This window comes from Rhipicephalus sanguineus, chromosome 2 (assembly GCF_013339695.2).
Source record: "Rhipicephalus sanguineus isolate Rsan-2018 chromosome 2, BIME_Rsan_1.4, whole genome shotgun sequence".
Classification (NCBI taxonomy): Eukaryota; Metazoa; Arthropoda; class Arachnida; order Ixodida; family Ixodidae; genus Rhipicephalus; species Rhipicephalus sanguineus.
In genome coordinates this window covers 24,344,077-24,371,532 of record NC_051177.1, presented here as the reverse complement: position 1 = coordinate 24,371,532, position 27,456 = coordinate 24,344,077, and the positions used below count along the sequence as shown (strand labels likewise).

The following is a 27,456-nucleotide window of genomic DNA, read 5'->3' as shown; positions in this document are numbered from 1 at the left end:
ATACTTCAATGTGTATTCGCTGTACTTTAGGAGGTACAGATAATAGTTGCTGTAGAGAGCGAACATTCCGTAAGAATTCATTCACGACTGACTTCAACGCAGAAATCACGACGCTGAATTCCAATGCTTACATTTAAAATAAGAATGACAAAATAATACAGATGCACACGTGGTTGTTCTCAGAATACATAATACGGCCAATGCGATTCGCGCATGTCTCCCAGCGCGATACCCTTTTTTCAAAGAAGCTTAATCTATTGCAATGAGAAACATACCCCTATGCAAATGGATATGCAGCATTGGGAAACTATACTACGAGTGATCTGACAAGAAGCCTCCGTTTCCATTGCCACCACGGCCAGTTCGCACAAAAAGCTATTTAAGTCAGGCCTAAATAATTAATGAAGACAGCCAGTGCTCGTGTATCCCAACCCCAGTGTTTAGCTCACACTTTTTGTATTACATATAGGTGCGTTCCAATCTTCCAATTCGTTCTATCGTGTATCCACGTTGTGATCCCCCTCCTTCAATTAAGGTTAAATGTACTGCAATGACGCACACACCCCTATGCAAGTGGATCTGCTACATTGCGAAAGTGTAAGGCACTATAAAGCAAGTGATCAGACAAGAAGCCTCCGTTTTTTACGCCACCACGGACAAGGCGCAACTGAAAAACTATTAAAGTCAAGCATAAATAATTAATGAAGACAGCCAGAACACGTGTATTCCTCCCCCAGTATCCAAGGCGACGTCCTAGGTCACACGTTTTGCATTATGGGCATAGGCGTGCGCAGGGTTTTAGGGGGTAAAGACTACTCGTCTTCTAAGCATGTGTTCTTCTCACTAACGTCATTCATATTTACAGTTTCACGAATTGGCCACGTCTATTTGCCTTTTACGCAGTGGTAAGCATTATCAACCGAGCTTGCTGCACTCGACTCCATCCAGCTGTTCACCACCACAGCACTCGTCTTTCGCTAGCTGGAATGCAAAGTAGCCTGAATCAAAGGCATCACCCCCCCCCCCCCCCGCCACCGCCGCTTGGTTGCGCACCTTTACAGTCCTATAGAGGGTTTCACTGTTTACTAACACAGGCCCTGGACCGCTTCCGGTTTCCTGCGCTGGCGTAGGCTAGCAGAATTGGCGGGGAACGAAAGCCTTGGCGAGTAGCCCGTAGAGTTTCAACACTCTTCTCCCTGTGTCTAGCAAAATATTTGAATTATCTTCTAAGCTACACACAACACTAAAAGAGTTAGTCTTTAACTATAAGCGCCTTTCTTTTATGTGAAACTGAAAAAAAGAGTATTCCCTTACTTAAAAAAAAAAAAACGCTTTACGCTTCGGTGTTGCAGAATAATAAATGAGGTGACCGGAAGTTTCTTGGGGTACACCACGTGCTCCTGCTATCGCAATCTTGAAAACGTCTATATGTACCAGCCGCATTTTGTTCGACGGGTAGTACACTGCTGTAATGAACCATACGAGTGCACTTCCAAATTTTTGCGATTTCAGCGACGAACTCAATTTCTGTGCCTCGTTTGCTTCAGCCTGCACCTTTGTAAATGACGACTTTGCGCGGAACGAAAATTCAATGACCCATACTTAAATGGCTTCTGCAGCGTTGCCCTATAGTGAACAAGGACAAGCGGATTGGGCTGAGTGCACACTGAATTAGTTCTTTACATTGACAAATGTGCTGTACAGCGGAAGACTTGTGAGATGGCTTGTAAGATTTTCTCACTGAAAGATGCCGGACGCCGCAGATTGCTGCCACGAGCTGATGGCGACGTCTATCGTAGTGATGTGGGCAGTATTCAAACATGTCCGGCAAGATCAAAAACGAAACTTTCTTTCTGGAACACCACTGCATTCGCCACAGCTGTAAACACAGATTTCCCTAACTCAAGGTAACCGGGGTGGAAGTTCTCCGTTTCTCCACAGATATTACCAAAATTGACAAATTATCTGAAGATTCTAGGATTTCTCTTTTGGGTGGCACCACGACAGCACAAACAGGACGTGCAAAGGGCGAACTGAAAGGAACAGCGAAAGCACATTCATGTGTCACGCGGTGCCACCAAGCTGAAGAGTCGAGTGCATGACCTACGTGCTTAAGATGTACAATAATAATGCAACTAATTAGTGTATTAAACAGCGCTCAACTTACTAGTTGCTTGAGCGCTGTTTGGTTCAAGACCACGACTTTACACCGGCTGTGTATTGGGTGAAGTGCGCGCCATCCTGCGTTGAACATCCGTCGAAAAACGGACCTAAGTTTCGATGAAAACGTGCTTAGTTTCATACTTCACTCCAGTATCAGTAGTGGCCATCCGTAACAGTTCAGCACCCATAGTGCATCGATGCATCCTAAAAATGGCAGCTTGACAATCATACCGGAAAGCGTTCGGAGAAACTCGGTAGCGAACAGCTAATGATAAGCAATATGTTACCATGGTAGTGAGACAAAGATATGCTAGAGCCCCGTTAGCGCAATAGAGAGCGTTTACACCGTGTGAACTTTCAAGCCGTACTTCAGAAAACAGCGTCAAGAGTTCTACGGACGCAGTTGCCGCTTTGGCATCCGTCGTGTTCATCATATATACTTGCCGCAGGCTTCATCACCAGTGCGCTCCATACCACAGCAGGAATCACATGAACTACGGGCATGGTCTGATCTTGTATTTTTTTTTATTGTTATGTACAAACAGCTTGCATTCTCTTCAGTTCTGTTAGTGACGTCCAGCATATAGCAAGCGTCTTTTCGTGTGAGGGGTCACGTGACACAGAAGGGAGGGCAGAGGGAGGTAGAGGAGGCACAGAGCAGTGAACTCGGACGCTTGTTCGGGATGCTCGTCGGGCCGGGGCGTTGGTAGGGACCGCGAAAGAAAACAGACCCAACGAGAAACATACAAAAGACTAACAGCCTGTGCAACACAAACAAAAAAAATCGAGAATCATCCACCGGGGTTAGGTAGAGGCGCTTAGTCGGGGGGAATGCTGACCCGCATGAGCGTTCAGAGCTGCTGTCGATAACAGTTGGTTGAAAGCTCGAAAGGAACGCGCATGAGATTCTCGACAACCACGACCGCGGGTTCAAGGACCGTCTCACTTGTCCCGGGGGAAAGAAGAAAACGCGCACAGAAAAGGGAAAGGAAGGAACAGACGAGGCAGGCATCTCGGAGTTCCGTCAGGAACTCTACAAGAAAAAAAAATGTGCGAAACACAGCTGGCAGAGCAGCCTCCTGCTCGCCGAAACAACAGGAAACGCGTTTCCATTTCAACCGCATCCACTCCACGACGGTCTTCTTCGAGCGCAGCGAGCGGACACAAAAGCCCGCACTCTGGCCGGAGCTCGACGTCAGTCACAAGCAGCGCCCTTGGAAGCGGGAGCTCTGGCACCACTATAGCAGCTACCTTCACCGCAGCTGTCGAAACTGCCTCGCTCATCAGCAAGCCAGTGGGCCTACTAGTTGGCAACGGCTAAGCGCACCCACTCGGAGCTTGAGCGCACCAGAGTCAATCGTCGGCTACGGAGCCTGCTAAACGTGCCATACTCGCGCATTCGTGCTCGAAGTCGCCGCAGAACGACAGCCACTGAAGTGGGAACGCATCAGCGGCGAGCGACAAGGTCAGAATCGGCGCACGCGCTCATGTCGCCTCAAGAACGTCTCGAGTGCGCCGACGTCCCTGTACAGCAGCCGCCGCTGACGTTCTCGAGTCGACCGCGGCGCTCCGGGCCGTAGCAGACCACACCGACCACCAGGGAACTCCACGCCAGCTGGTAACGGCACTCTCTGGTCGACCGCAGGGAGCAGAAGGGAAAGAAGGGCGCGATGCGTCTGTAGACTGACGCGCTCGTTCGCTGGTATCATTCGAAGACGAGAAAAAAGGACAGGTGAGAGAAAGGAAAGGACAAAATAAAGGGCGTCGTTAGAAGGGAAGTACGAGGAGGGAGGGAAAAAGAGGCGAGAGGAGAAGCAATATAGCTGGCAGCTGCGGGGCTTCTCCGCTCAGTGCCAGCCGGGTCGACCCAGGTAGACGCTGCCATGGCGCAGGAACCCCTGGAACACGGCGTGGTGGCGCCCTGGGCGGGGGTGCACACGCGCGCGCATAAGTACACACCGATCCCATGAGAACGCGAACACGCTACGCGCATGCAGACACACACACACACACACACGCAGCACACAGAAGCAAAGAAGTATACAAAGGACAGATCGGGCGTAACGGTACTCCCGTTTTTTGAAGCGTGTAAACAACGTTACAAGGGCGAAACGCAACTTGCCTGCAGCGCTAAAGAAAGTGTCAACTGGCCATAGTGAACAGAACTTCCCCGGCACTAAGACGAAAACCGTAACCGGATATGCATTTGGCTCTACTTCTAGTGCCACTCAGCTGCTAGACACAAAAACGAGCCTCCGCTCGGCCTTGATGGCAATGAGGTTCTCAATCAATCAATCAATCAATTCAAGTTTTGGGGAAATGCAGTGAGGCGAAAATGTCGCCACAGGTCATGCAGTCTATCCACGCTTACTGGCCTGCCATCTTTTGCACAGTTGTCTGAGGCCATTACAAAATTTGTGGCTCAGATTACTGGCGAGTCGTTGCAGCTGTGAAGACATGACCAGGCCAGATTTTCATTCCAAGTGACGCTGCGTTCGGTGCGCCACTGATAAAACTTTACATGAATTGCATGTTGGCCGCAGCCTCGTTGCCATGTTTACAGCCACGGGCCATGTGACAAGGCGCCGCTACAATACATGCGTGTGAGTGCACCACACTTTCCAAGTGCTCGCAATGATTACACCCATATTCTGGCATCAAAGAAACAGTTGTTCAATGTCGCCATAACCAGGCCTTTTGCCATGCAGAGGTGCATGTGTCTGTTTCTTCCATAAAGATTCCAGGTTACTGGTACATTTCTAGACCAACAAACAATCATTTATGCCAACAACATCCACATTTCAACATTCAGTAATGCCGCATCAAGCAAATGCTTCACCGCATACATTTATTCTGGTCCTGACCATGTACTTCAACATGCACCAACATACCCTAAAAAAACTCAACTGCGACCTGCTTTTCGGAAAAAAAAAAAAAAAAGTCACCGGAGGCTCAATTCTGTCTTAGCCAAGAAACCAATATTGAATGATAGCGCTCTCCTTGTTGACCTTGCACAGCAAAAAAGTTATAGTAGAAATCTTTCTGCTATGGATTGTGGCCTAGTCTTAAGGGACCGTGAAATAAAGAATAATTTCATTTGCAATAGTACACTTATCTTCCCACACAAACAACATTCTTGCTGCTTGAAGATGTTTGGCAAGCCACATACAGCAAAAATTTTAGAACAAAAGAATCGCAATGCCACTTTGAAGTGCCCGCATCGGCTAGCCATGACGCCATCGATTATGGAAGGGCCTGCTAAGTCCTACATAATTCCTTATCCATAAAAGTGAACTTTCTGCTCCAAGAGAGCCAGTGACATAGCGAGTTTCGGGAACTTATAATGAACCAGTGCGGCCAAAATAGGAACAAATACTTTCAAATGAAATAAGTGACGTCACACTCACATATCTATGTTGGAGGTTTAGGCGCGAAATTAAAAACAAAACGAAACTTCGACCTTCAATGTACTTTCTAATAATGGAAACTTGTATTGTTACTTGTCCCTTTGTCAGATGTGGCCTAGTTCTAACATCTGTTTTTGCACCTTAACCGGTTAAAGATATGGGTTTAGTGTCATTGGAACTCAAATGACAAGTACAGTACACATGGATTGAAATAGGAAAATTTAGGGTTAAGTAACGCACATATTTTCCACCGTCTTCAGTTCAGGTCATATCAACGTAATTTCGATTCGAACGCGTAGATCACAGCCAACATTATCTTTAGAGACGAAATTCGTCGCTACTTGACGTAGTTATCGCGAGCAATTGTGCATACCCATCGTTATAATGAAAAAAAAAAATTGATGTCTCGTTTGAATCCATGAGTACCGTACATCCAGGCTCTCAGGTTCACCACAAATACAGCCATTACGAAAATTCAAGGCTGCCTACTGCCACTACAGTTCCACTCCTTAGTAATGAGGTGTGTTTGCACAGATAACAATCGCTTGCATGCATGTATGAAAACTGCATAAATATACACCTGAACGGTCACATAAAATTAGGATTTTACCCCATGCATGATTCAGATATTAGCACCACAACAAAAGGTGCAACAATGCATAGCCCAAAACTGTGCTGTTAAGTCTTGGTGTCCTAACATACCTTGACCGCTAAATTACATTATTGCCCATGCAGCTACAACACAAGCAGGAAGCAAGTCTACAGTCTGACCAACCGAAACTGCTTAAATGTGTGCCAATCTCTAACTCACACAGACACTTCAGCGTTCGGACACCACCCTATAACAGAGCACGGGCACTTTGAAGTACGCAAGGCAACAATCCCTACTCTAGGCCTTTTGTACATTTGTTGCCTGGTGAAGCTCAAACGTTTGAAATATTTACAGCAATTAAAATACCCAAAGCAATTCACAATAGAACTCTGTGAGGAAAACACCTTCGCCAACTCAAACGTCCTACCCTTTTTAGACCAGGCACTTCGAGCATTGTTTCTGACGAATATGGCACCGACGCATACTGCAGTGGCTTTTACAGAAAGCTTTGCTGGGCACGATCACACAGAGCAACTCTGAAAGTCACACACATGCAGTGCAGGGGCGTAGCCAGAAATTTTTTCGGGGGGAGGGGGGGGGTGCATGCGTTTGTATGTGTGCGTGCACATATATCCAAGCAAAATTGAGAAATTCCGGGGAAGGGGGGGGTTGAACCCCCGCCCCCCCTGGGCTACGCCCCTGGTGCAGTGGACCGATAACCATCCCAACACGAAGGCTAGTTCGGTAGCACTTGAAAACAGCCCTTGATGGAGGTAAAGCTACGTATGCCAACGCTCCATTTCAAGGTTCATTTTCATCATGAAACACCACAATGAACAAAATCCACAAAGTTTCCGTGATTGCAAGACCATTACTACCATCTGGAGGTTGATGGGTGTTGCAGTGCATACCAATCCCATTTCCCCAAATATTTATGCTTTCCAGAGTGCTGTTGCAGGATTTCAAATTGATTGTGTTGAGCTGCCTTCAGATTTTTTTGCTTTCCAATACTGCTTGCAATAACTCAGAAGAGCGGTTAACAAGTTTTGTTCCATCAATCCACGTTTTTCATTCATGTAATATTCCATATCAGTAGAAAAATGACACTGTACTGCTTCTCTTCCTATAAGTTCCTTTAAGCGTCATGCAAAAGCAAACAAGACTAAAATACAGTTCATTTTGTGATTTTGGGAAGAGTGCTGAACTTGAACTTTTACAGGGGGGTGATGAAAGAATATGTTCTCAAGCTAAGTGAGAACAGAGTCTTTCTGCAAATTTGATGTCCCGGACACTTTTGTCCATAATAGTACATTTGAAGTGAACAAATATATTTATGAAAACAGAACACTCTGCCAGAGTCTGTGATTAACCAAAATGATGTTGCTTATTTGCGAGGGCCGTCTATATGTATAAGTTTTGGTAAACTTCACCCCTGAGAAACATGGCACAAATCCACAAGGTCCCCTGATATCTGCATTTTTCTCACTCATACTTTTTTAATGTAGGTTCGGTTTTCAAATAAATTCCTATCAACAGGGTGTCAGAGACCCAGGTGCAGCCAATGTGTGTGGTTATAACCACAAGAGCTGAACACACAACAATTGCAGATAAATTTCTAATAAAATGTAGGGGTGTGTGAATAGTGAAATTTTATCTTGAATCGAATTCGAATCAAATAGTGCTGAATAATGGCCAAAAATATCGAATATCGAGTACAAAAGATGTTATTGAAATTTGAAAGAAAGAAAAAAAAAATGAAATCAGCTCTGCCCTCGAGCACATAACGCGGTGAGTGACTGCTACCTAAATTGTCATGCAGAGCCACAAGCTGCGTCCACATGACATGGCTTCAGGCTCTCTCGCTGTGATGTTAGTGTTTACGGCTCATCTGACCACGATGTAGTGCTTCATCGTCATGAGTACTCCCAGCCCAAAAATATTCGACTGCACACAGAACAATGGGAGTTTCTGAATGCGTGTTGCTCTGTAGCAGTGGCGACTGCACAGCGTGAACAACTTTGCACAAGTGAAACCAATCACCGAGGGTTTCCAGGCCAAAATCTGGACGTTTTATGGCGCATGCGGCGTACATGACCGAACTACGCAAGGAGTCTGTGCCTTCGCTTTAGGGCTTGACTGTTTCCTCATGCGTTTTTTTATGTGCAGAAATGGCACAAATCGTTTTTAAAGTAAGCATGCGCTCGCTTTCGAACCAGGATATCAGTGAAAGTCAACGAAAGGCCTACTGTAACGATGTTAGCATTAGTTTTAACCACCCCGCCCTGACCAAGTTGCACCATTGGCCTTTGTCACGTTTGAGATATTCTTCTTGTCGAACCGTTCGAATACTAGCTATTCGAAAGTCGAATCGAATTGTTCGATTAAGTATTACTCTATTCAAATTCGAAAGTCGAATATTTGCAAACACCTAATAAAATGCATCCTTTACAGACTCCAAGTAACCACCAGAATATTTCTCATGATTTCACGAGGTCATAGTCAAAACTGCATACAAGGTCATACAGTGTCTACTTGTAATGATGCATATCATTATAGATTGCTCTCTTTAAAAGGCAAGCGCAGGTGGACCCTTGACTGGAGTTACCCCCCTTTTTTTAAGAGCTTTGTCTACAGTATCGCAAAATGAGAAACAGTGAAGCCAAAGGAAATGATCAAGAACAGTAACTAGGATAATCATTTATTGCCATATGCTAAATATACTTTGTTATGCTTTCCTTAAATGGCCATATATTGCTTTTCATAATCATCCCCATTGTACTACGAATGCAGCAATACTCATAGAAGCCAGGTATGTGCAATATGTAAAGTACCAACATTCATCAGCAATATGCAACAGGACAATGTCACCAGTATGTGTGAATGTGTGCAAGTTAAAAGCAGGAATGGCACAAAGTGCAACTAACTATGCAGGTTGCCTCACTCACAGTAGTCTGTTCTCAAAGTGAACCAGCTACATAAATGGAAATATTACAAAGCAATACCTGTAAAGAAAATGAACACATTTAAAGTAATTTGTAAGTTCAACCGGTTTTTTAAGATACTCAAACATCACTTCTTCGCAAGTGTATTTTCTGTCCATGGAAAAGGAGTACTAATGCCAAAGCACCGTGACCTTCAGGGCCAGAGGCACCATCCCGCACGCCTTTCAAAAGGTGCCAGAGATGCATTCATAGGCACTAAGTATTTGAAAGAAGCCATCTGATGTACATGGCTCCTTGACATACCTCCGTTATATAATTAGTCTTTTCCTTTTTTTTAGCAACAATGCAGCTGCTTTATCCCCCATATTAACTTACCTGTGCTGTTTCTTAACGACAGTAGCAGGGAAACCAAACCAATAACAAGCAGTCAAAGAAAAGATTCTGGCAACCAAATATATTAGACAGGAAAAAAAAAAAACTGTGAAAGAGACAACACATGCATGCTTGATCTTTCCTTGTGCAAGAACTTTATTTATTTCGAGAATTTTTTTTCTTTTTATCAACAGTACTGCAGACATAGTCTGATCAGGATGCTCAGAGAAAAAGAAAACATTATATAAATATGCCTCTGTTTTTGGCAAGCAACAAATATTCAAACAAAAACAGAACGAAGGCATTGTCCCAAACACCACCACACGAGACATGCACACATTGACCCTGTCACAGGGAGCGGGCAAACAAAATGCACAGGAGAGTAAAGAAGCAACAGGAAATGTTTCACGATTTTTTGTGCACACCCGTGAGCTGGTAAAACAAAAGAAAACAAAAAAGACTAAGCGGTGTACGGAATGAGTGCATTATGTGACTAAATTAAAAAGAAAAAAAAAGCCATTTGTTATCACTGGAAAGGATCCCCAGCCAAGGACAAAAAAAAATTAAAAAATCACACAGGTACACGTGCAACACCATGTCGCCAAAACAGCAAACACCCCAGCTGGCAATATATCTTTTTCTGTACAAAGCTGACACACTCGCAAACAATAAATTAATGATAACACAACTGCTACTCCTAAACTGCATGAAAGATAAATTCATTTTCCTGACTCTGTCTCCCAAAATCCAAGCCAACAGCCAAGCTGTTCGCAGGTAAAATAAGGTGGGGAAAATAACCAAACAGTTAAATATATCCAACAAACAAGAAAGAACCGCCTGGCACAAGTCCACGCGTGTTTTTCTTTCAAACAAAGAGAAGCTTGCAGGAGGAACAGAAGAGGAAAAAGAGGTCTTTGTTGTGGCTCTTGTGCTACACTGTTCAACACTGATGGGGAAAATAAAGACAGGTAGAAAGATAAGGGGGGAGAAAACAACAACAACAATAAAGGAGGGGGGTAGCAACTGCAGAGTGCGAAGGAGGAGAATGCCAATCCGGGCGTGTCGCAATGGTGGTGCCAGAGGAGGGAGTATTGGCAGCCTTGAGGGCCCCGGAGCCAAGCACACCATGCGCGCCCAAGACCTAACTCTTCCTGCCTCTAGCAATAGCGAGACGTCGACACCCCTGCAAAGACCGGAAACAAGAGGCTTGAGCCAGCGCAGCGCGACCCCCTTCTGGGAAAGCTTGCCCCCGATATTCTTCCACAACCCGACCCCGCAACATTCTTCTCATCATTTTGTCTCCTCCCTTTCTCCCTTTCCTGGCCTAAGGTAACACCCACACCGGCAACTGTCACAGGTTGTGCAACTGTCAACCAAGGGAATTTTTTTTTCCTGGGGGGGCTCGTTTATATGTTAGACAACGAAATGAATCGAACAGACAATTAGACCAAGGAAAGCATTGAGGACATTAACTGTTTTCTTTAACTGTAGTGTACTAATTGTGACACAAAATGAATCGGATGAAAAATCACCTTTTCAGTCAGTAGAGTCTGAACCATAACTTTCGAATCTCGTTCAATTTGCATCATGATTAGCACACTACAGTTAAAGACAACAATTAACATCCTCTATGCATTCCCTGGCCTAATTGTCTGTTCGATTCATTTGGTTGTGACCAGGGTGCGACTCGCAACAACCAATGCACACAACAGTGAAAGAGACTTGACCGTTGCCACGCTAAACTGTCTCGCAATTGGTACTGTTCATGTCTAAGAACGCCATTCCCACATAAGTTACAAGCTGGCACATAGATATGTCCTGCTCCTGTGCAAGTGATTGGTTCAGTAGGTTTGCGGCTGCAGTTGCACAACTGGAAAGCCTAATCACCCAAAATGTGCCATTTGCAAACAATCTCTTTTCAACCAAGTTCACAGGACCTCCATGAGTTGCCAGCATGAATGAGCCCTTACTGTATCACAGAATGTGTCAGCTCTATGGTAGTGCCTGCCTGACATAAAACTATGCAACGCAACCTACACTGAAAAATGTAACAATGCTGTAGCAGCGGTTCCCAGCCTGGTAGAGGTACTTGTTAACAAAACTTGTTTTGATGATAGTGTGTTTGCAGTACATATACATATAGGTTAATGATAACCATAGGTGTAAACATACACTAGTTTGCTATGCACTATTCCTGCAGAAGATATTGATAGAGGCAAGAAAGAAACAACAAAGGCTTGTTGTAAGAAAGGTTTTCTACAAATATGGGCGCGAACATATTTGGGCTATAATAACTGAGAGAAGCTTGTTAGTCAATTTCCTCATCCGACTTGACTCAACATAAGGCATTTTTATGTTCCATCCATGGTTGCATTTACATATGGCTTCCCACCACTGCACACATAGCCAGCTAAATGCAATATCGGTTTACTCTTCTCAAACACAGTGCTGTGTGGCAAAAGCATCACCTAATGCTTAAAAGTTACAATACATGTGCGTGTGGATGCTGAGTTACACTTGCGTCCAATGGCACTTCGTCGATTCCACAAGCACCAATGGAAAACTGCAGTCAAACTGAAGAATAGTCTGCAATGTCTTTCTGTGTGTATAGCATGCTTTCATGTCTTCAATACATTAATTTTACAAGTGGAAACCAGAAAAAAAAAACTGAATTGCTGAGACTAATCTGAACATTTTGGTAGGCCACAAACATAGTGACTCAAGTTTTATGGCTTAAAAATGGCAGGGCGCTGCAACAACACAGAAATGATGATGAGTCATTAGAGTTAATCGGAACGTGCCTTTGATATCCAGGCTTCCATGCATCATTGACACAAGGATAACTAGAGCTACCATATGCATGGGAATATCAGAATGTGGTGGCTTCAAATTGGCATCCTCCTCGAAAAGTTGCAACACAAATGTGTACGGCTAGCAGTGTTGTCTACTGCAATGGTTTATTTTCTCTCTCTCTCTCTCTCTCTCTCTCTCTTTTTTTTGCTAAAATGGCAAGGAAAATGTCAGTGTATTATGAAAAACTACTTTTTCCTTAATTACAGGTAACCATGCTGGGTGGTGCCACTATTTCAAACATGAACAGCATTGGCAGCCACTAAATTTAGAGAAAGGCTACATGGTATACTTTCACTGTTAATCAGTTTCAATCATGTCTGTCTTTACTGTTACTATACGGTAATAAAGAATGATGAAGAGAGGACCTACTGGAGTTAAACATGCATAATCTCATCCTAAATAATATTTATTTTGTGCAGATATGGCCGTGTAAAGCAAAGCCACATATGAGATGTGCCTTGCTTACCCACACCCATGCATTCCCATCATGGCATAGGGTGCTTGAGCCAGGAGCAGTATTCTTAAATATTGAAAGCACGCTATTATGGACATTCAATTCAGCCTATTCAGCCTCTGAACTGAATAGTCCTTAAATTTGTTGTCTGAAGTACCAAACCCCACTGACATGTCAATTTCACACAGGTGATGACACATGTTGAATCTTGTATTGAGGACCTAGAGATAAAAATCTAGCCTCAGTTTAAAGCTGTTGAAAGTGTTACTGTCATGCTCAGCAAACAGAATGTACCCTTTCAAGTTGCCCTTGCTGATTAATATTTTTCTCCCCAGGATAGACGCTCTGAAATGCAAGTGATCGTCTTGCTGTAACCAATGTGGTTCTACATCTAGCATTCTCTTACAGCAGTACCATACTAACTAAAGCAAGACATGCCCAACCAACGAAACAGTACACACAATCAACTGAGAGGTTTACATGCCACATTTACTAACAAGTCAAAGGCAGAGCAAAACAGCAGCATGCCTAATAATGCAGCAATGTCGGCTCAAGTAACAAAAGCTCGCACCACTTTCTAGACTTCCCCAAGTCAATACATAAGATGGACAAAGTCATCAACTGCGTAAAGCAGCAGCAGTTTGTGGCCATGTCATGCGAGCAGCCCACAGGAATGTCTGGCCACATAACAAGGCCAGGAAGAATGCACAGCATGCAAGGCAAGGCATAAGTTAAAAAAAAATCCTGCAGCAGTGCCCACAGTGTAGTGAAGAAAAGGCTCATGCAAATTAGCAGAACACAAATAGCAGCAGCAGCAGCAGCAGCAGCAGCAGCAGCAGCAGCAGCAGCAGCAAAAGAGACCCAGTCACCCTATCAATTTTAATTTTCGGCATTATTCCTGCTACCAAATGGCAGCACAGGCCAAGCAAGTAGTGAGAACAGAGATAAAGAACATGCACTGCACATATACAGCTTAGCATGCAAAATGTTTCAAGCCAAAGGACAAATCAGTCATGCAAGAACAGGCATTTGACTAAATGGCATTCCAGTGAAGGACATGCTGACCCTTTTCCATTCAATAGGCATGCAATTTATGTTTCCATGAAATTAAGTTAGCTATACAAAATAAGATATGGCTCGATCCCCTTACCAACCCAAAAAATTCTTCAGTAATGCTTATGGAACAATCTTGGAGATTGAACTGAACCTGCACAACCAGATTATATGCTTAAGAATTATATTGTGGCCCTACCAACTGCATTTACAGGACTAATGCATGTCCCACTGAGTTATGGGTCAGTAAGCAGAGATAAGCAAGTGCAACATCCTCTAGGCCTCTCACAATCGATACGTGCCAATGCCCCGTGCCAGATGCACATCCTACCTTGCCATTCCACCACTGTAGAAGTTTTCTTTGCTTTTAGTATCTACATAAACGTAACTGTCTATCAGCCCTGTACATCCATCATTCTCTACAAACCTGCTCTTCATTGAAGTTACGATATGAACTCTTCCATGCTTCCTAATCTTACCATTCTCTTAATTATACATAATTGTTTCTCTCCAGCCCCTCACTTAAATGGCAGACAAGCAGGAATAACTGCCTTTAGCATAACGTCTGCCCAATTATGAAGCTAGCTAATCATATATGGAGGTTCAACGATTGGAAAGGCTAAAATGTGTGGCAAGTGTGTGTACACCACAGATTGCCAGGCACTTGTAAAGCATTCCTAAATCGATAATCAAGAACTAGACCAGTGCTAACAATAAATGTAGCAATGAAGACATGATACATTTCATCCAGGTGCAGACAGAACTAGAAATGTACTAAAAATTATGCTAAAGATTTTGAAAATAAACTGCCATTGTGAAATACAGCAGCAAAAAGGGTTCAAAATCAGTTCTGACCCCATTAGATTCTATCAAGCAAGCAATGACAACATGTAATCATGGGTGTGACGCACAGCTGTCCAGGAATTGGACCCTGACCAGCTGGCCTGTCCTTATGGCTCCATGGCTGTTGTCGAGTGTATGAACCATAACGGTAGGTGACAAAGTTCACAAAGAGATTGTTTCCCATTCTTCTTAACTTATATATGTGGAAAAAATATTGTTACTGAAGAAAAACCATTGATGCTATCTCAAAACCTTATTGAAAACTTGCATAGTTGTAAAGTTTGTAAATTTCGTGCAAAAATTAACCTTGCTAAAATATGGGCACTTGATTTGACCATGTAATGTCTACCAATCGCAATGGACTATCATGAAAAAGTGAGGCATTTTCCTGAGCTTCTTTTCAGACCATTATCCAACTCACTGGCCAAAACTTGTCTGGTTGTCCCGATGTACGTATATTTGCATGTGTGGGCGAGTTGATTTGACGACTGCCAAGATCTAACACCCCAAAGCAAGACAAAGGCTGTGCTTGCACATGCAGAAGCTTTTTTTTGTCTTCCAGTGCACTGACAGGTTGTGTTAGTAGGTCTGAGAACAGCGGTGACGCCCACAGCAAAGCGGCACTAACTAGCACCCGCACTTGCCTGAGGCCATGCTCGACTGATGGAGATCTGGAGGAATGCCAGTTTGCCAGTACATCCCTGAGCAAAGCCGACACAAATGAGCGCTCAGAGTGCAGCAACCCAGTGCAGCAGTGTTAGCAGTTACCAACAGGCAGAAGATGTCAACCCCCATAAAAAGGTTGGTGAGACTGCAATGCCCCATTCACAAAGTAGACAAAAATAAAGAATAGCCTGCAGCCCCACGTTCCCCTTAGTTCGTGAAGTACAGACTCAACGGTCAGCACATAACAATGCACTAAAAATTGTTGCCCAAGTTTGTCAACGCCTTGCTGCACGCACGTACACACACACACACACACACACACACACACTTGCCTACGGCTTAGGCACACTGTGACTGCAGTTTTGTAGCAACGCATCTTTTTAAAGTTTCCTTCGTTCGCGCTTTTTGCTCTTCATTGCCAGTCGGAGCAAAACTCCTGTTGCATCATCAATGAGATTAGTCGGCCATGAATGGTGGTTAACTAAAATTGCCACCAAACTGAGCAGAAAGCATCGCTACGAAATCGCAATCAAGGTGGAGTTGGCTATGTGTGAAACTTAGGCTTGTGCGAATATTTGAGTAATTTGATTATTTGAACGAATATTATAGTATTCGAATTCGCTTCGACACGAATTTCAATTCTAGGAAATTTTGAAGTATTCGAAATGAAAGAATAGACATATATAAACCGCATAAAACCCCCTGTAAAGGTGGTTTCACTGCAGTGGAGAGGTGCTATACCGTGAATACACCTATCCAGGGAAAATCCGCGCTGCCGCATAGCCACACTTCAAGGTTAAATGAACATACAGTAAAACCTTGTTAATTCAAAGTCACTGGGACTGAAAAATCATCTAATTAAGTGGGTTTTCGAATCAACCAAACATACAAAAAGCGGGATGCACGGAACTTTGAATTACTGAAAGTAACCAGAGGTAGTCGTTTGCTGTGCCTTCTAGATTGCGGCTCCAAGGGTTATGTTTTCCAGTAATACCCAGTCCCAATTTTGCTGCTAAACCGGGGAAACGGCGGGCCTCGCTGCTGCCAGCGTAAGAAAAAAAAGAAAGGAAAAAAAAAAATCAGTCTTGTGTTCAACTGAAATGAGTGTCTGCTCAAAAGAAGACGTGATTCACTGCAAGACAGTGGTGACATGCAGGCAGCATGCTGCCTGCTCCTCGCATCGTCAGCGTGTCATAATGTGACCATTCGACCATTCTTTCTGGTAAAATAAAGAACTTAATAATGACCAATGTGACGGAATTCGCGTTGTATTCTGGCTGGAAAACATGATCACTTAAGTTTTCGAACTGAGTTCTTGAAGTAGGAGTTGCAGGCAAGTACTCCGGCAACAGTGCAAGTGCGCAAATTGCCGGAACAACCGCCAATCGGAGGTTCACATACATCGCGAATTCCGTCAGACCGTCCCTTTATTAATTTCGCTAATTTCCCAGAAAGAATGGGTAAATCATGACGCGCTGACGTTGCGAGGAGCATGCGTCATGCTGCCCGCATGTCACCACTGTGTTGCAGTGCAGCACGTCTTCTTTTCCGCAGGCACACATTTTAGCAGACCACGAGCATCGTTTTTTTTTTTCTTTTTTTTCTGGCGCTGGGAGCTGCGAGGCTGGCAGGGGCGTAGCCAGAAATTTTTTTCGGGGGGGGGGGGGGGTTCAACCATACTTTATGTATGTTCGTACGTGCGTTTGTATGTGTGCTTGTATATATACGCAAGCAAAACTGAAAAATTTCGGGGGGGGTCTGAACCCCCCCAACCCCCCCCTTGGCTACGCCCCTGGAGGCTGGGGTGCTTCGCTTGTCACTCATTAGTATTGCTACAGCGCATTGCCTTGTGGCTCATAAGGGCCATCGTTTCTGCGTACATGCGGCAAAATCTGGATTGGGAATCGGCACATGGCACCCAAAGTTATCGAATTAACCGTGCTGGTACTGACCGCCGCTTCAAATTATCCACTCAAATTTACATTGCAAAATACGGGACCGCAGAATCCTTAGAATTATGCAGGATTTCAGAATAACAGAGTTCGAATTATGAGGTTTTACTGTATTACCCTCACATCGATTCATAATTTTTTAAGTTTAAATGCTTGTTATATCGGCTTATATGCTCTAAATATAGTAAATTTTAAAACGTAACACATTTTACAGGTTATCACTTGCATTCTACCGGAAGTCAAATCCTGCTACTACTCAAAGTTGCTTCCACTTCCCTTTGAACCAAAAAGAATGACATTTGCATATGCCTTGTTCCAACTTTAAAAATATTGTGCAGGTTAGTTGGGTCATGACAAATATGCTCATTTTTCTTTATAATATATGTGATATATACTATTCAAATTTGCTTCAAACTTATTCAACCAAATCACTATTCGCTTCGGACTTAAAATTTACTATTCGCACAAGCCTAGTGAGACTGCTAGAAAAAAGTTGCCGAAGACCATGTGACTACTCAACAAATCGAAAAAATGAGGAATATACAGAATGAAGTTTGCACGATAAATCGCACAAATGCAACTTTTACAACAGTGGCTTGGCGTGTGCTGTGCCCTGGACATAGTTACTATACTGATTAGTTCAGGCAGTTATGTTTTCAAGAGGCGCTGGACACATTTCGAAACCGAGATATTGCTATTTCTGCTAGACTCCGTGGCCAAAATTTGCATGCAGTCATGATGCTGGAGCTTCAATTATTGCACAGCGTGTTGCAAGGTGACCAAAATTTCAGTCCTTATACATTTCAGTCCTCAGAGCTGTCCAAATAATCTGCTGGTGGTTGTCCTAGTCATGGGCCCTTGGAGTACTTTAAACATACAGCAGAATGTGGTCTCCTAGGCCAGAAATTGAAACTGCAACCTCATGCATTGCAACATCGTTAAAACCCACTGAGCCACACAGTCTGGTTATACAGTAAAGGCTCGTTAATTCGGAAAATCTGATAGTTCGGACGTGTTCCCTGGTCCCGGCAAGCTTCTGTATTGTTCAGTGGCATCAAACTCTCGTTAATTCGGTCATATCTGGCTGCAACCCGGTTAATTCGGATGATTCTCGGAGCGTGCAGAGCACGAAGCACCGCAAATGTGCGATGCAAAGAAACGAAAACGGCGTTGGTGGACAACCTAAACGAGGTAGCGCAGTCTGCATCGCCATCAGTGCAAGCCGTACGGTAACAACGTTTCGGGTTAATTTCGGGTTAGTTAGGACAGGAAGGTCGCTGTGGTCACATTGTGAACGAAGTTGCGAGTAGCGAAAATTGCTGCTTTTAACACTGCTCTCATGCAAACTAAGTACAGGATTTACGTACTCATAAAAAAAATGAAAGTGTATTGATGTAATAGACATTTGTTTATTGTTTTCTTGGTACTTTCGATAATTCAGAATTAGGTTAATTTGGACATTTTTTCCGGTCCTGTGAAATCTGAATTAACGAGCTTTTACAGTACCTTCAGTCCGAAAATTACACGAGGATGTCTTTTTTTGCTCTTAAAGGCCAACTCCGGAGATTTTTCGAGGTCTATGGATCTCAATGAAATTCGCTGGGTACGTTCCTTTGCACGTTTCCGTCATTTATGCCAAATTACAGGCTTGAGACATGCGCAGATTGTTTGTAAATGAATTTTAAATATTGTCTGCAAACGCCCTCCTGGCTTCCCACAATTATTGGCAACATTGCGTCTGTGACGTCAGTATTGGGAAGGCGGCGGAAGTGATGCAGCCGAGGGCACCGCTAACTTCGGCCGCTACAGCGAGCGTCTGTTGTGCTGGCCGAGACACTGTCAGTATCAGACGTGGCACTGTCAGTCGCAGACATTACAGCTGATGCGGGATGTGCTCACCTCTCCACTGTGCGCCTGCTCGTCCTGGCTGTCAGTTTTCATACTCCGCGCCGGCGTGACCGGCGTGACCGGCATGCCTTGCACGACTTCCCGTTCATTCGTAACAACGTCTACGTCATACGTAGACAGTACACGCGGTTGGGTTTCGGTTTCGGTGTAGCGCGTTTTTTGCTTATTTAAAATTATTCTCCAATTTGCTGAGTATTTCTGCTATCGGGCCCATAACAGGAGCGTCTCAGGAACATAAAAGCACCACTACTTTGACATGGCCAAAATATCGCCGGAGTTGGCCTTTAATGTACGGTTTGCTCTCATCCTGGCTGAAGTGAAGTTAGGACACACATTCCGTGGAAAACTGTCTGTGCATATCTGCGTGCCTGCTTATTTAAGGCATTTGATGTGTGTCTACTCCAGCCAAGACAGACAGCTAGACAGAAAATAGAGCCGTCTCTACAAAAACTGCAAATAGTGGCAACCATGGATTGAATACAAAAACTCGTTTCCTAACTCCATTATTTTATGAAACATTAACACGACAGCGCAAAAGACAGTGGCAAAAACAGAGCAGTTTCTTTACAGCGTTTACCCCAGTTGTCTGAGTATGAGGGACAATCAAACAAAACTGGAAAGTTGAACGGTCACACTCAGCTGAAATTCCCATCTATGTGTTAAAAAAAAAGATGTGAGCACGAGTGTTATGTGCTCAAAAGTGCATTTGACAAGAAAATGTCACACTAGTTCAGCACAAATCACTGCTCCTTGGCCGGGCCTCACGAGAGCTGCCAGTATTTTAATGGCTCATTACCATAAAATGCCGAGCAAGCGCCCCCTCCCTCTTTCGGGAGATCTGAAATAAGCACCAGTGACCAAGCAAGCGCTCCCCTCCTCCCCTGCGGCCACATTTTTTTTCAAGACTAGCGTCGCTTGTGTAAAGATAACCCCAAAATTGAATACACTGAATGCGTATCTAATGTTGGTTATGAAATTCCGTCGTCATGTGGTCGGTCGTATATTGGTCAAACCGGTCGCTGCTTCAATGGTTTGACAATGACGAGGGGGAATTAAAACCAGTAAATAAAAAAAGCATTTCATTAGAAACATGGATGGGCATTTTTTATTTTTAGAGGCTCTCCCGCCACCATCTTGAATTTTGGTCCGGGACCGAGCAAGTGTCCCCTCTCCAAATCTGGTAGGACTATCCTTCACTGTAGGGGGGGGGGGGCACTTGCTCTGCATTTTATGGTAAGTCGAACCTACAACCAAACTAGTTCTACAGATTAAGGAAGCTGTGCGTCAGAATGGAAGGGCACGAACGTTTGCACTTATATTCCAACAAACACACCTCTGTTTTCCCAACACTATCGGCACCAACATACCCAAACGCTTCAGAGCAAGCGAACTGCACAAGCAGAGACTAGCAGTTCTGGTGGCACTGTGAAAGCAGAAAGAGCTCAGTGTGGAGTAGTTGCACCTTTCCACAGAGAGGTTTATATGTACCAATTGCACAGTGCTTACGTTATTTGGTATAACAGTCTGGGTTGTTTTTGTGTCCTGCGGTTTTGTACCCAAAAACTAAAGCTAGAAATCCAGTACAGTCAAACCCCGCTACAACGAAATTGACGGCGCTCAGAAAGATGTTCGTTCAAGCAAACATTTCATTATAGTGAAATCGAAAAAAATATGGCTGACATGAGCTAGTAGAACAGAGAAACTTTTATTTCCAAAATTCAAAAAGTGTCTGCTGCTTCCTTTGCGTCCCCAGCAGCATCACGACGCGATTCTCATATATGCATAGCGAAGCCACGGAAAAAACGCAGAAACGACGACTTCAGCGGACGAACGAAACAGAGGCACAGGCGCACAACACGAACTGCACAGTTGCACTAATACGCTAACACTAGCTATTTGCCGACAACGGCGAGATGCAGGCGTGCTACCGCGGAGCGATGATTTACGCCTTATTCTATGCTATTCTTATCCACCACTCGCGGCTGGCTGATCCCGTTGATAACGCAGACGAATTGTTGCTCTGACCAACGGTCACACTGGCCAAGCGCGAAAAGTACGAAAAGCATTGGCATTGGAAAAGGCACCGTTCCGCCACTGCACCCCAGGGCTGCTCGCGTTGATAACGCAGGTGTACCGTCACTCTGACCACTAGCGAAGCGCGAAAAGCACGAAAAGCATTGGAAAGGCATCGGAAAAGAAATCGTTCCGCGATTGTACTCCAGTGTGGACAACTGAGCTTTGGCTTCGGATTGTCTGCGACTAAGAAGCAACTCAAGCCAGTTGCGAAAGCAGGGCAGTCATCGCCGTCGCTATCAAGCAATGGCGGCCCCCATGCTCAGTTATCAGCGGCGGTTTCTGGTGGTGCCAACACATGATTTAGACTTTGAATTCGTATTTTTATGTTCTAAAATGCACCAAAATGTCCGAGATTGTGTTTATTGCACGGTAAATTAAATTTCTGAGCCCGGAATGGCATCGTCAAATTTCGTTGAAGCGGAACGGCAGCAGAAAAAGTGTTCGATGTGGCGATCATATTTATGCATTGACTCCTATGGACTGTTGACGGGGAACCGAGAATTATTTGTTGTACCGGAAATTTCGTTGAAGTGGAGTTCGTTGTAGCGGAGTTCGACTGTATTTTTTTGTGGTCAGCAGTGCAGAACAGAAGCAAGCAACTGAAATGTCTGGCAAATTATGAAAAATTCATCCCAGCAGCAGACGACAGTGTGCATTGCAGTGTGGCGGGCCTTCAGTCCACACCTGCTGATTCACATTCAAGGCATTCGCTGCTTTTGTTTGTGCAGGTCACACACACTTGAAACACGGCCGCAAAGGAAGTGGCAGCAAACGACTGCACGGCGCATTTGAGTTATCTAATAAAAGTGTGCAGTACACCTTACAAGGGCACTACACCTCAGAGAAGCAATGCCATACGCTCTGTCAAACAGGCAGCTGAAAGCTCTTATTGTGGTAGGATTGTCGGCGATAATTCATACTCGCATGCTTATTAGTGGCCACTGTCGTTTCAATGTTTATCTGTATAGGCACCTTGCTAAGTTGTAACCGTGACTGGTCGACAGTCATACAATGAGCTGAGGGTATGCGATAAAAAATGATAACATGAAGGTGCGATCTAGGGATGGGCGAATAGTACATTTGAGGTTCGAAGCGAATCCGAAGCGAATAGTGATTTGGTCGAATAATTTCAAATCTAATAGTTCGAATAGTACTCACCACATATTATTAAGAAAAATGAGCATTTTCGTCATGACCCTTGCACAATATTTTTAAGAATTCGAACTAGGTATGAGTGAATGTCACTTTTTTGGTTTGAAATGAAGTGGAAGAAACCTTGAATAGTATCAAGATTTGAATAGCAGTCAGCTGCAAGTTATTAGTGGTACAATACGTTACAATTTAAAAATTACTTTACTTGGTGCATATAAGCCCATATAACACGCTTTTAAACTAAAAAAAAATGTACATTTAACCTTGAAGTGTGGCTTTGCGGCAGTGCAGATTTCCCGCCTTGAAAGGTGGTTTCACGGCACGGCAACCCAATGTTGCAGTGAAACCACCTTTACAGGGGGTTATGTGCAGTCAAACATGCATATTCGTTCATTTCGAATACTTCGAAATTTCGAATAATATAAATTCGTATCAAAGCGAATTCGAATACTTTAATATTCGTTTGAATATTCGAAACGCCCTAATATTCGTCCATCCCTAGTGCGATCCCTTCTTGCCGCACACCGACGTTTTTGCACAAAACGTAGCCCTTAAAAGATCCATTCTCTCTGAAAAAGTTTACAGTCGACGTCCGATTTCCCGGACGCCCGAAATTCCAGACATGCCTGATTTCCCGGACTCATCTGTGGCACCATCAAGTTCCCCGTAGAGTCAATGTATTAAAAAGTCCGAAATTCCGGACGCTTATAGCCTTCGCCATCCGATTTCCCGGACTTTTTACTGTTAACCGCCGACCCAAAGTCACCACCGATGCCGCCATTTTGGTTGTTTTCATTTTCATATCCTTGAACCCGCGCATCAGCAGCAACGCCGCACCGCGCCTGCCGTAACCTCGAAACCGCACGTGTCAATCCGTTGCCAGCCGTAGCTTAGCCAAGCCAAACCTCACTGTGTTCGTTCACGTGTTGTTTTGTCAGCTGTGCCAGCTCTGCGGTCATGTCTGCGGTTGATCGTTTGCTGCTGCGCGCTACCTTCAGTGATCACGTTTCCCGACCTTCAGCATCCACCGAGTTCCTAGCTGTTTCGTGCTGCGCTTTTCGTCGAGCGGATTCGCCGTTTACAGCAATGGCACCGACTGCTCCTTCGTCTTTGTCCGCGCCTTCGAAGCGCACAAAGCCACCTCGTAGGCTCATGATGACGAACTGCCATCCGCGGACGTTGCCTTCGACGATCTGCGCGCTGGCGGCGTGTTGATTCCAGCCGAGATAACCCTTGAGGGCTTTGCCGACGCTGACAAAGACCTCGAGCTATGTGCGGAGTTGACCGATGACAAAATCATTCATCAAGTTACGGAGGATTCCGATGCCGACACTGAGAACGAAGAGCCAGCTCCTACACAGCCAACGAACACGGAGTTGACGCGAGCACTGATGACACTGTCATTGGTGTACAGCGGCAACATGACGTTGACTGAAATTGAGGCAGACATAATCGCGGGCAAGCGGACCGTGCAAAAGAAAATAAGCGACTTCTTTGCGCCCAAGTGCTGACCTATGAGGTAGTGCCGGCCACGTCGTATTTTTTTTTATAAACGGCTCTTTTCAGAGCCACCTAAACAATGCATTGGCTGAATTGCTATGGGAATCTTGTACTCCGGCTGTGACCCTCTCCGTCAGCGAAAAATACCTACCAAAAATGTGCGTTTTCACGTGCATTCGTTTTTCCGGACTGCCCGATTTTCCGGACGTTTTCGCGGTCCCTTGAGGGTCCGGGAAATCGGACGTCGACTGTACTAATCTTTCATCATTCGTCATAGAGGGACCAGGTCCTACAATAACATGCACAAGGATTTCATTAAATAGAAACTATGGCACTAAGTTACTTTACTAAATTAGGAAAAAAATAGATGGTTTTCAATGAAGCTAGGGAAATGAAAATGGTTTGTTGCAATGTGGATTCCGCTAAATTGATATTCACTTATAGTGACATTTAAGGGGGGACACTGCGCCTGAAAACTTTTTTTTACAATTCTTTACCAATTTAAGAGTTTATGTATATTTGTGTGCCGATTTCAAATATGCAATTTGTTTCCTAGTACAATGTGTCGTTTTTGAATTCCATGTGCCATTTTGGGAGCCCCAGTTTGCCTAAACTGAGAGAGTTGCAAAGTAATTAGGCACATTAGAATGACCTGGAATGAGTACAGAGTGCAAGAAAACAAGAATGGATGTTCTAAGCCCATTTGAACAAAAGTTGTGGCATGTTGAATATTTGTGGCTGAAATCCCAGCTTGGAGTAGACTAATTTGGAATGTTCATCGTGCCATAACTTTTGTTCAAATGGGTTTAGAACATCCATTCTTGTTTTCTTGCACTCTGTACTCATTGCAGGTCATTCTGATGTGCTTAATTACTTTGTAACTCTCTCAGTTTAGGCAAAATGGGGCTCCCAAAAAGCATATGAAATCTTTGATATTTTAAAAACTACATGTTATACTAGAAAAATAATTGCATATTTGAAATCTGCACACAAATATGCATAAACTCCACAAGTTTCATCTCAATCGACAAAGAATTAGAAAAAAAATTCCAGGACCCATGTCAGTGTGAGGCAAAAAAGTTTTCGTATTTTTCTCATTCTGGAACTGTAGTTCTTTAGATTATCCAAAGTCGCTTGGTTTCATATATTGCTCTATGATTATATTTGGCACCCAAAAACCTTATTTTTATTGAACTTGAGGCAGCAATTCCACAGTTCATTTCATTATGATTCTGGCGCTACACAAGATGACTGAAATGGCGGATGTCCAACATTCGCTCGCTTGCTGCAATGACCAAAATATCGACCTTCCAAAGAAAGATACCAGGGGGGGTTCTTTACGAAGCGTCATGTTCCAAGTGCCCAGCCAGTTAAATAGGTGAAAGCACATGCTTTTACGACAGAACTCGTCAACACAAGAACTACGTGTGGAGAATGAAAGCGCAGCACAGCACTCTTGCCGAGCATTGCAAGAAACGTGATTACGCAATAACGGCGCTTTTGTGATAAAGCACCGCAACGAAAAATAGAAAGGAGGCTTCTACACGAGTCTTGGCACAGTCAGAACACACCTGGAAACATTAACCGCTCAATGAGAATGATGCCCACTGTATAAGTGTACGGCATTCGTGAAGCAATGGAAACGAGGAGCCAAGGTGAGAGAAACAATGCCACTTTTACAACCAATATTCAAAACCTGAGGAAGCAACCGAATGGGTCTCGAAACGTTGGGTCCATCTGAAAACTATGGCTGGTTCCATTTCAGTATCAGGAATTTTTTCAGTCTGTCAGACAGATTTCTGCCAAAATGTTTACATTTATAATACGGCAATACACGTGGGTTCAGAGATGAGATCTCATGTCTCACATCTGTTTGTACCACCATCATCATCATAACCAACCAATTTTCGGTGCAATGCAGGAAGAAGACCTCTCGCAGAACTCTCCAACAGCCCTTACCTTGAACCAAGTGACATCACCTTATACATGTACTTTTCCTAGTTTCATTACGTCACCTAATTCTCTGCTATCAAGACAGGCACAACATAAAAAAAGTAAAGCTGCTTGTTACAACGCAAAGGCTCGTTAATTTGACCCTTCGGACTCATCCTCTGACCCAGCGAACATATGCATTATTTAATGGCATCAAAATCTCGTTAATTCAAGCATACTTCGCTGCACCCCAGTTAATTCAAACAATCCTCTCGGCAAGTAGAGAGCTAAGAACTATAAATGTGCGACACAAGAGAGAAACAGAAGTGCTGAAATGAACTGAAAGAATGTGATGCAGTCCGAACAGTACATTAACGACACGAAAGCTAGAATGTTGACACCCATATGCATTTACCACCAAGTGTGACACCGTGCTGGCTGTGTGCCATTAAAGCTGCGTGAAGACCATTTACGATTATGTCGATAGCAACTTCGAAATCCACAGCCACAATAGAAAACAGCAGTTTCCTTTTTGCTTGTAGCACTATGGCCGGTTGCCTTCAAAACAGCGTGGTGGCCATTAATGATCATTCTACCAGCGAACCAGGTATTTTTCGCAGTGGTCGTTGCAAGCAGAAGCTTACTCTTGAATCGATGACTGTAGGTTGTGCGAGTGCCTCAAAAAAACATGGATGAACTTTATATTCACACCGACAGCGATTACGGTATCATCCATAGAGGCAGCAAACGCCAGTTTTGTTCTTGCTGCAGACCTCCAGAACTGCATGGTCACCATTAACCTCTTGACGTGCAATTGCACGTCAGAGCCAAGACAGCATGGCCGCGCGCGAGCTATGTGAAGGGATGGTTCAGTCACAGACGGCACGCAGCATGTGCTGACCCTGCATAGTTTCGTGCATGCACTTGGTTTATGCCGCTTCCTATGCATGCTCCTGAGCGGAGTGCCAGATGCGGTCGCACGTTCCCACTAACAGTGGACTGACCTGTATGTCGGCGCTTTCGCATTGAGCACACATAAGAGTGTGCCTGGAAGAGCCAAGAATCAAGCTAGTAACTGGGTGTCCAGCAGCAAAGCACTGTGGTCACTGCAGCAGATTCCCAAAAGGTCCCAACAAATTCTGGACGTTCAAGCAACCACCCCTAAGTGGCATCCTATAGCATAGTGGTTGCCACGTTGTACGGAGTCTTCACTGCTTATTTCTGTAGCATTTGCATCCATGACCCTGTAGCAGCCTGCTGAGTCTATAAGCATGACAGAGTCCTATCAGAGCTGAAAGGAGAAGCAAGGCTACTGACCTTCATCAAAGTTGACGACCACCGGTTCAATGGCTTGGGGAAGGGTGGCGGTCAGGTCAGGCTGCTTGGCCCCAGGGGCCACCACCAGGGTAGCTGCTTCGGGGGCTACCACAGGGGCCGCAGGCACCGGCAGGATCACTGTAGTGGCCGCCACAGCAACAAAAGAAGGGTGTTGTGTGATGGACAACCTAACTTCATCCTTGTCTCAGAAATAAACACAACAGAAATGTTCTCCGCACCCAAGCCAAGTCTTGCCGGACAAAGTCACTTGCCA

At 44.4% G+C, this 27,456-nt stretch overlaps 1 protein-coding gene across 7 annotated transcripts in view; it reads right to left on the bottom strand.

Annotated features, from left to right (window-relative positions):
- Window positions 1-27,456, bottom strand: part of LOC119382547 (zinc finger CCCH domain-containing protein 11B) — a 59,932-nt gene that overhangs the window by 16,091 nt on the left and 16,385 nt on the right. For all 7 annotated transcript variants that reach the window (XM_037650289.2, XM_049412234.1, XM_037650293.2 and 4 more), the window contains exon 6: window positions 27,183-27,320. In XM_037650289.2, coding sequence (XP_037506217.1) covers window positions 27,183-27,320 — 138 coding nt within the window. The remainder of the gene's footprint in view (window positions 1-27,182; window positions 27,321-27,456) is intronic.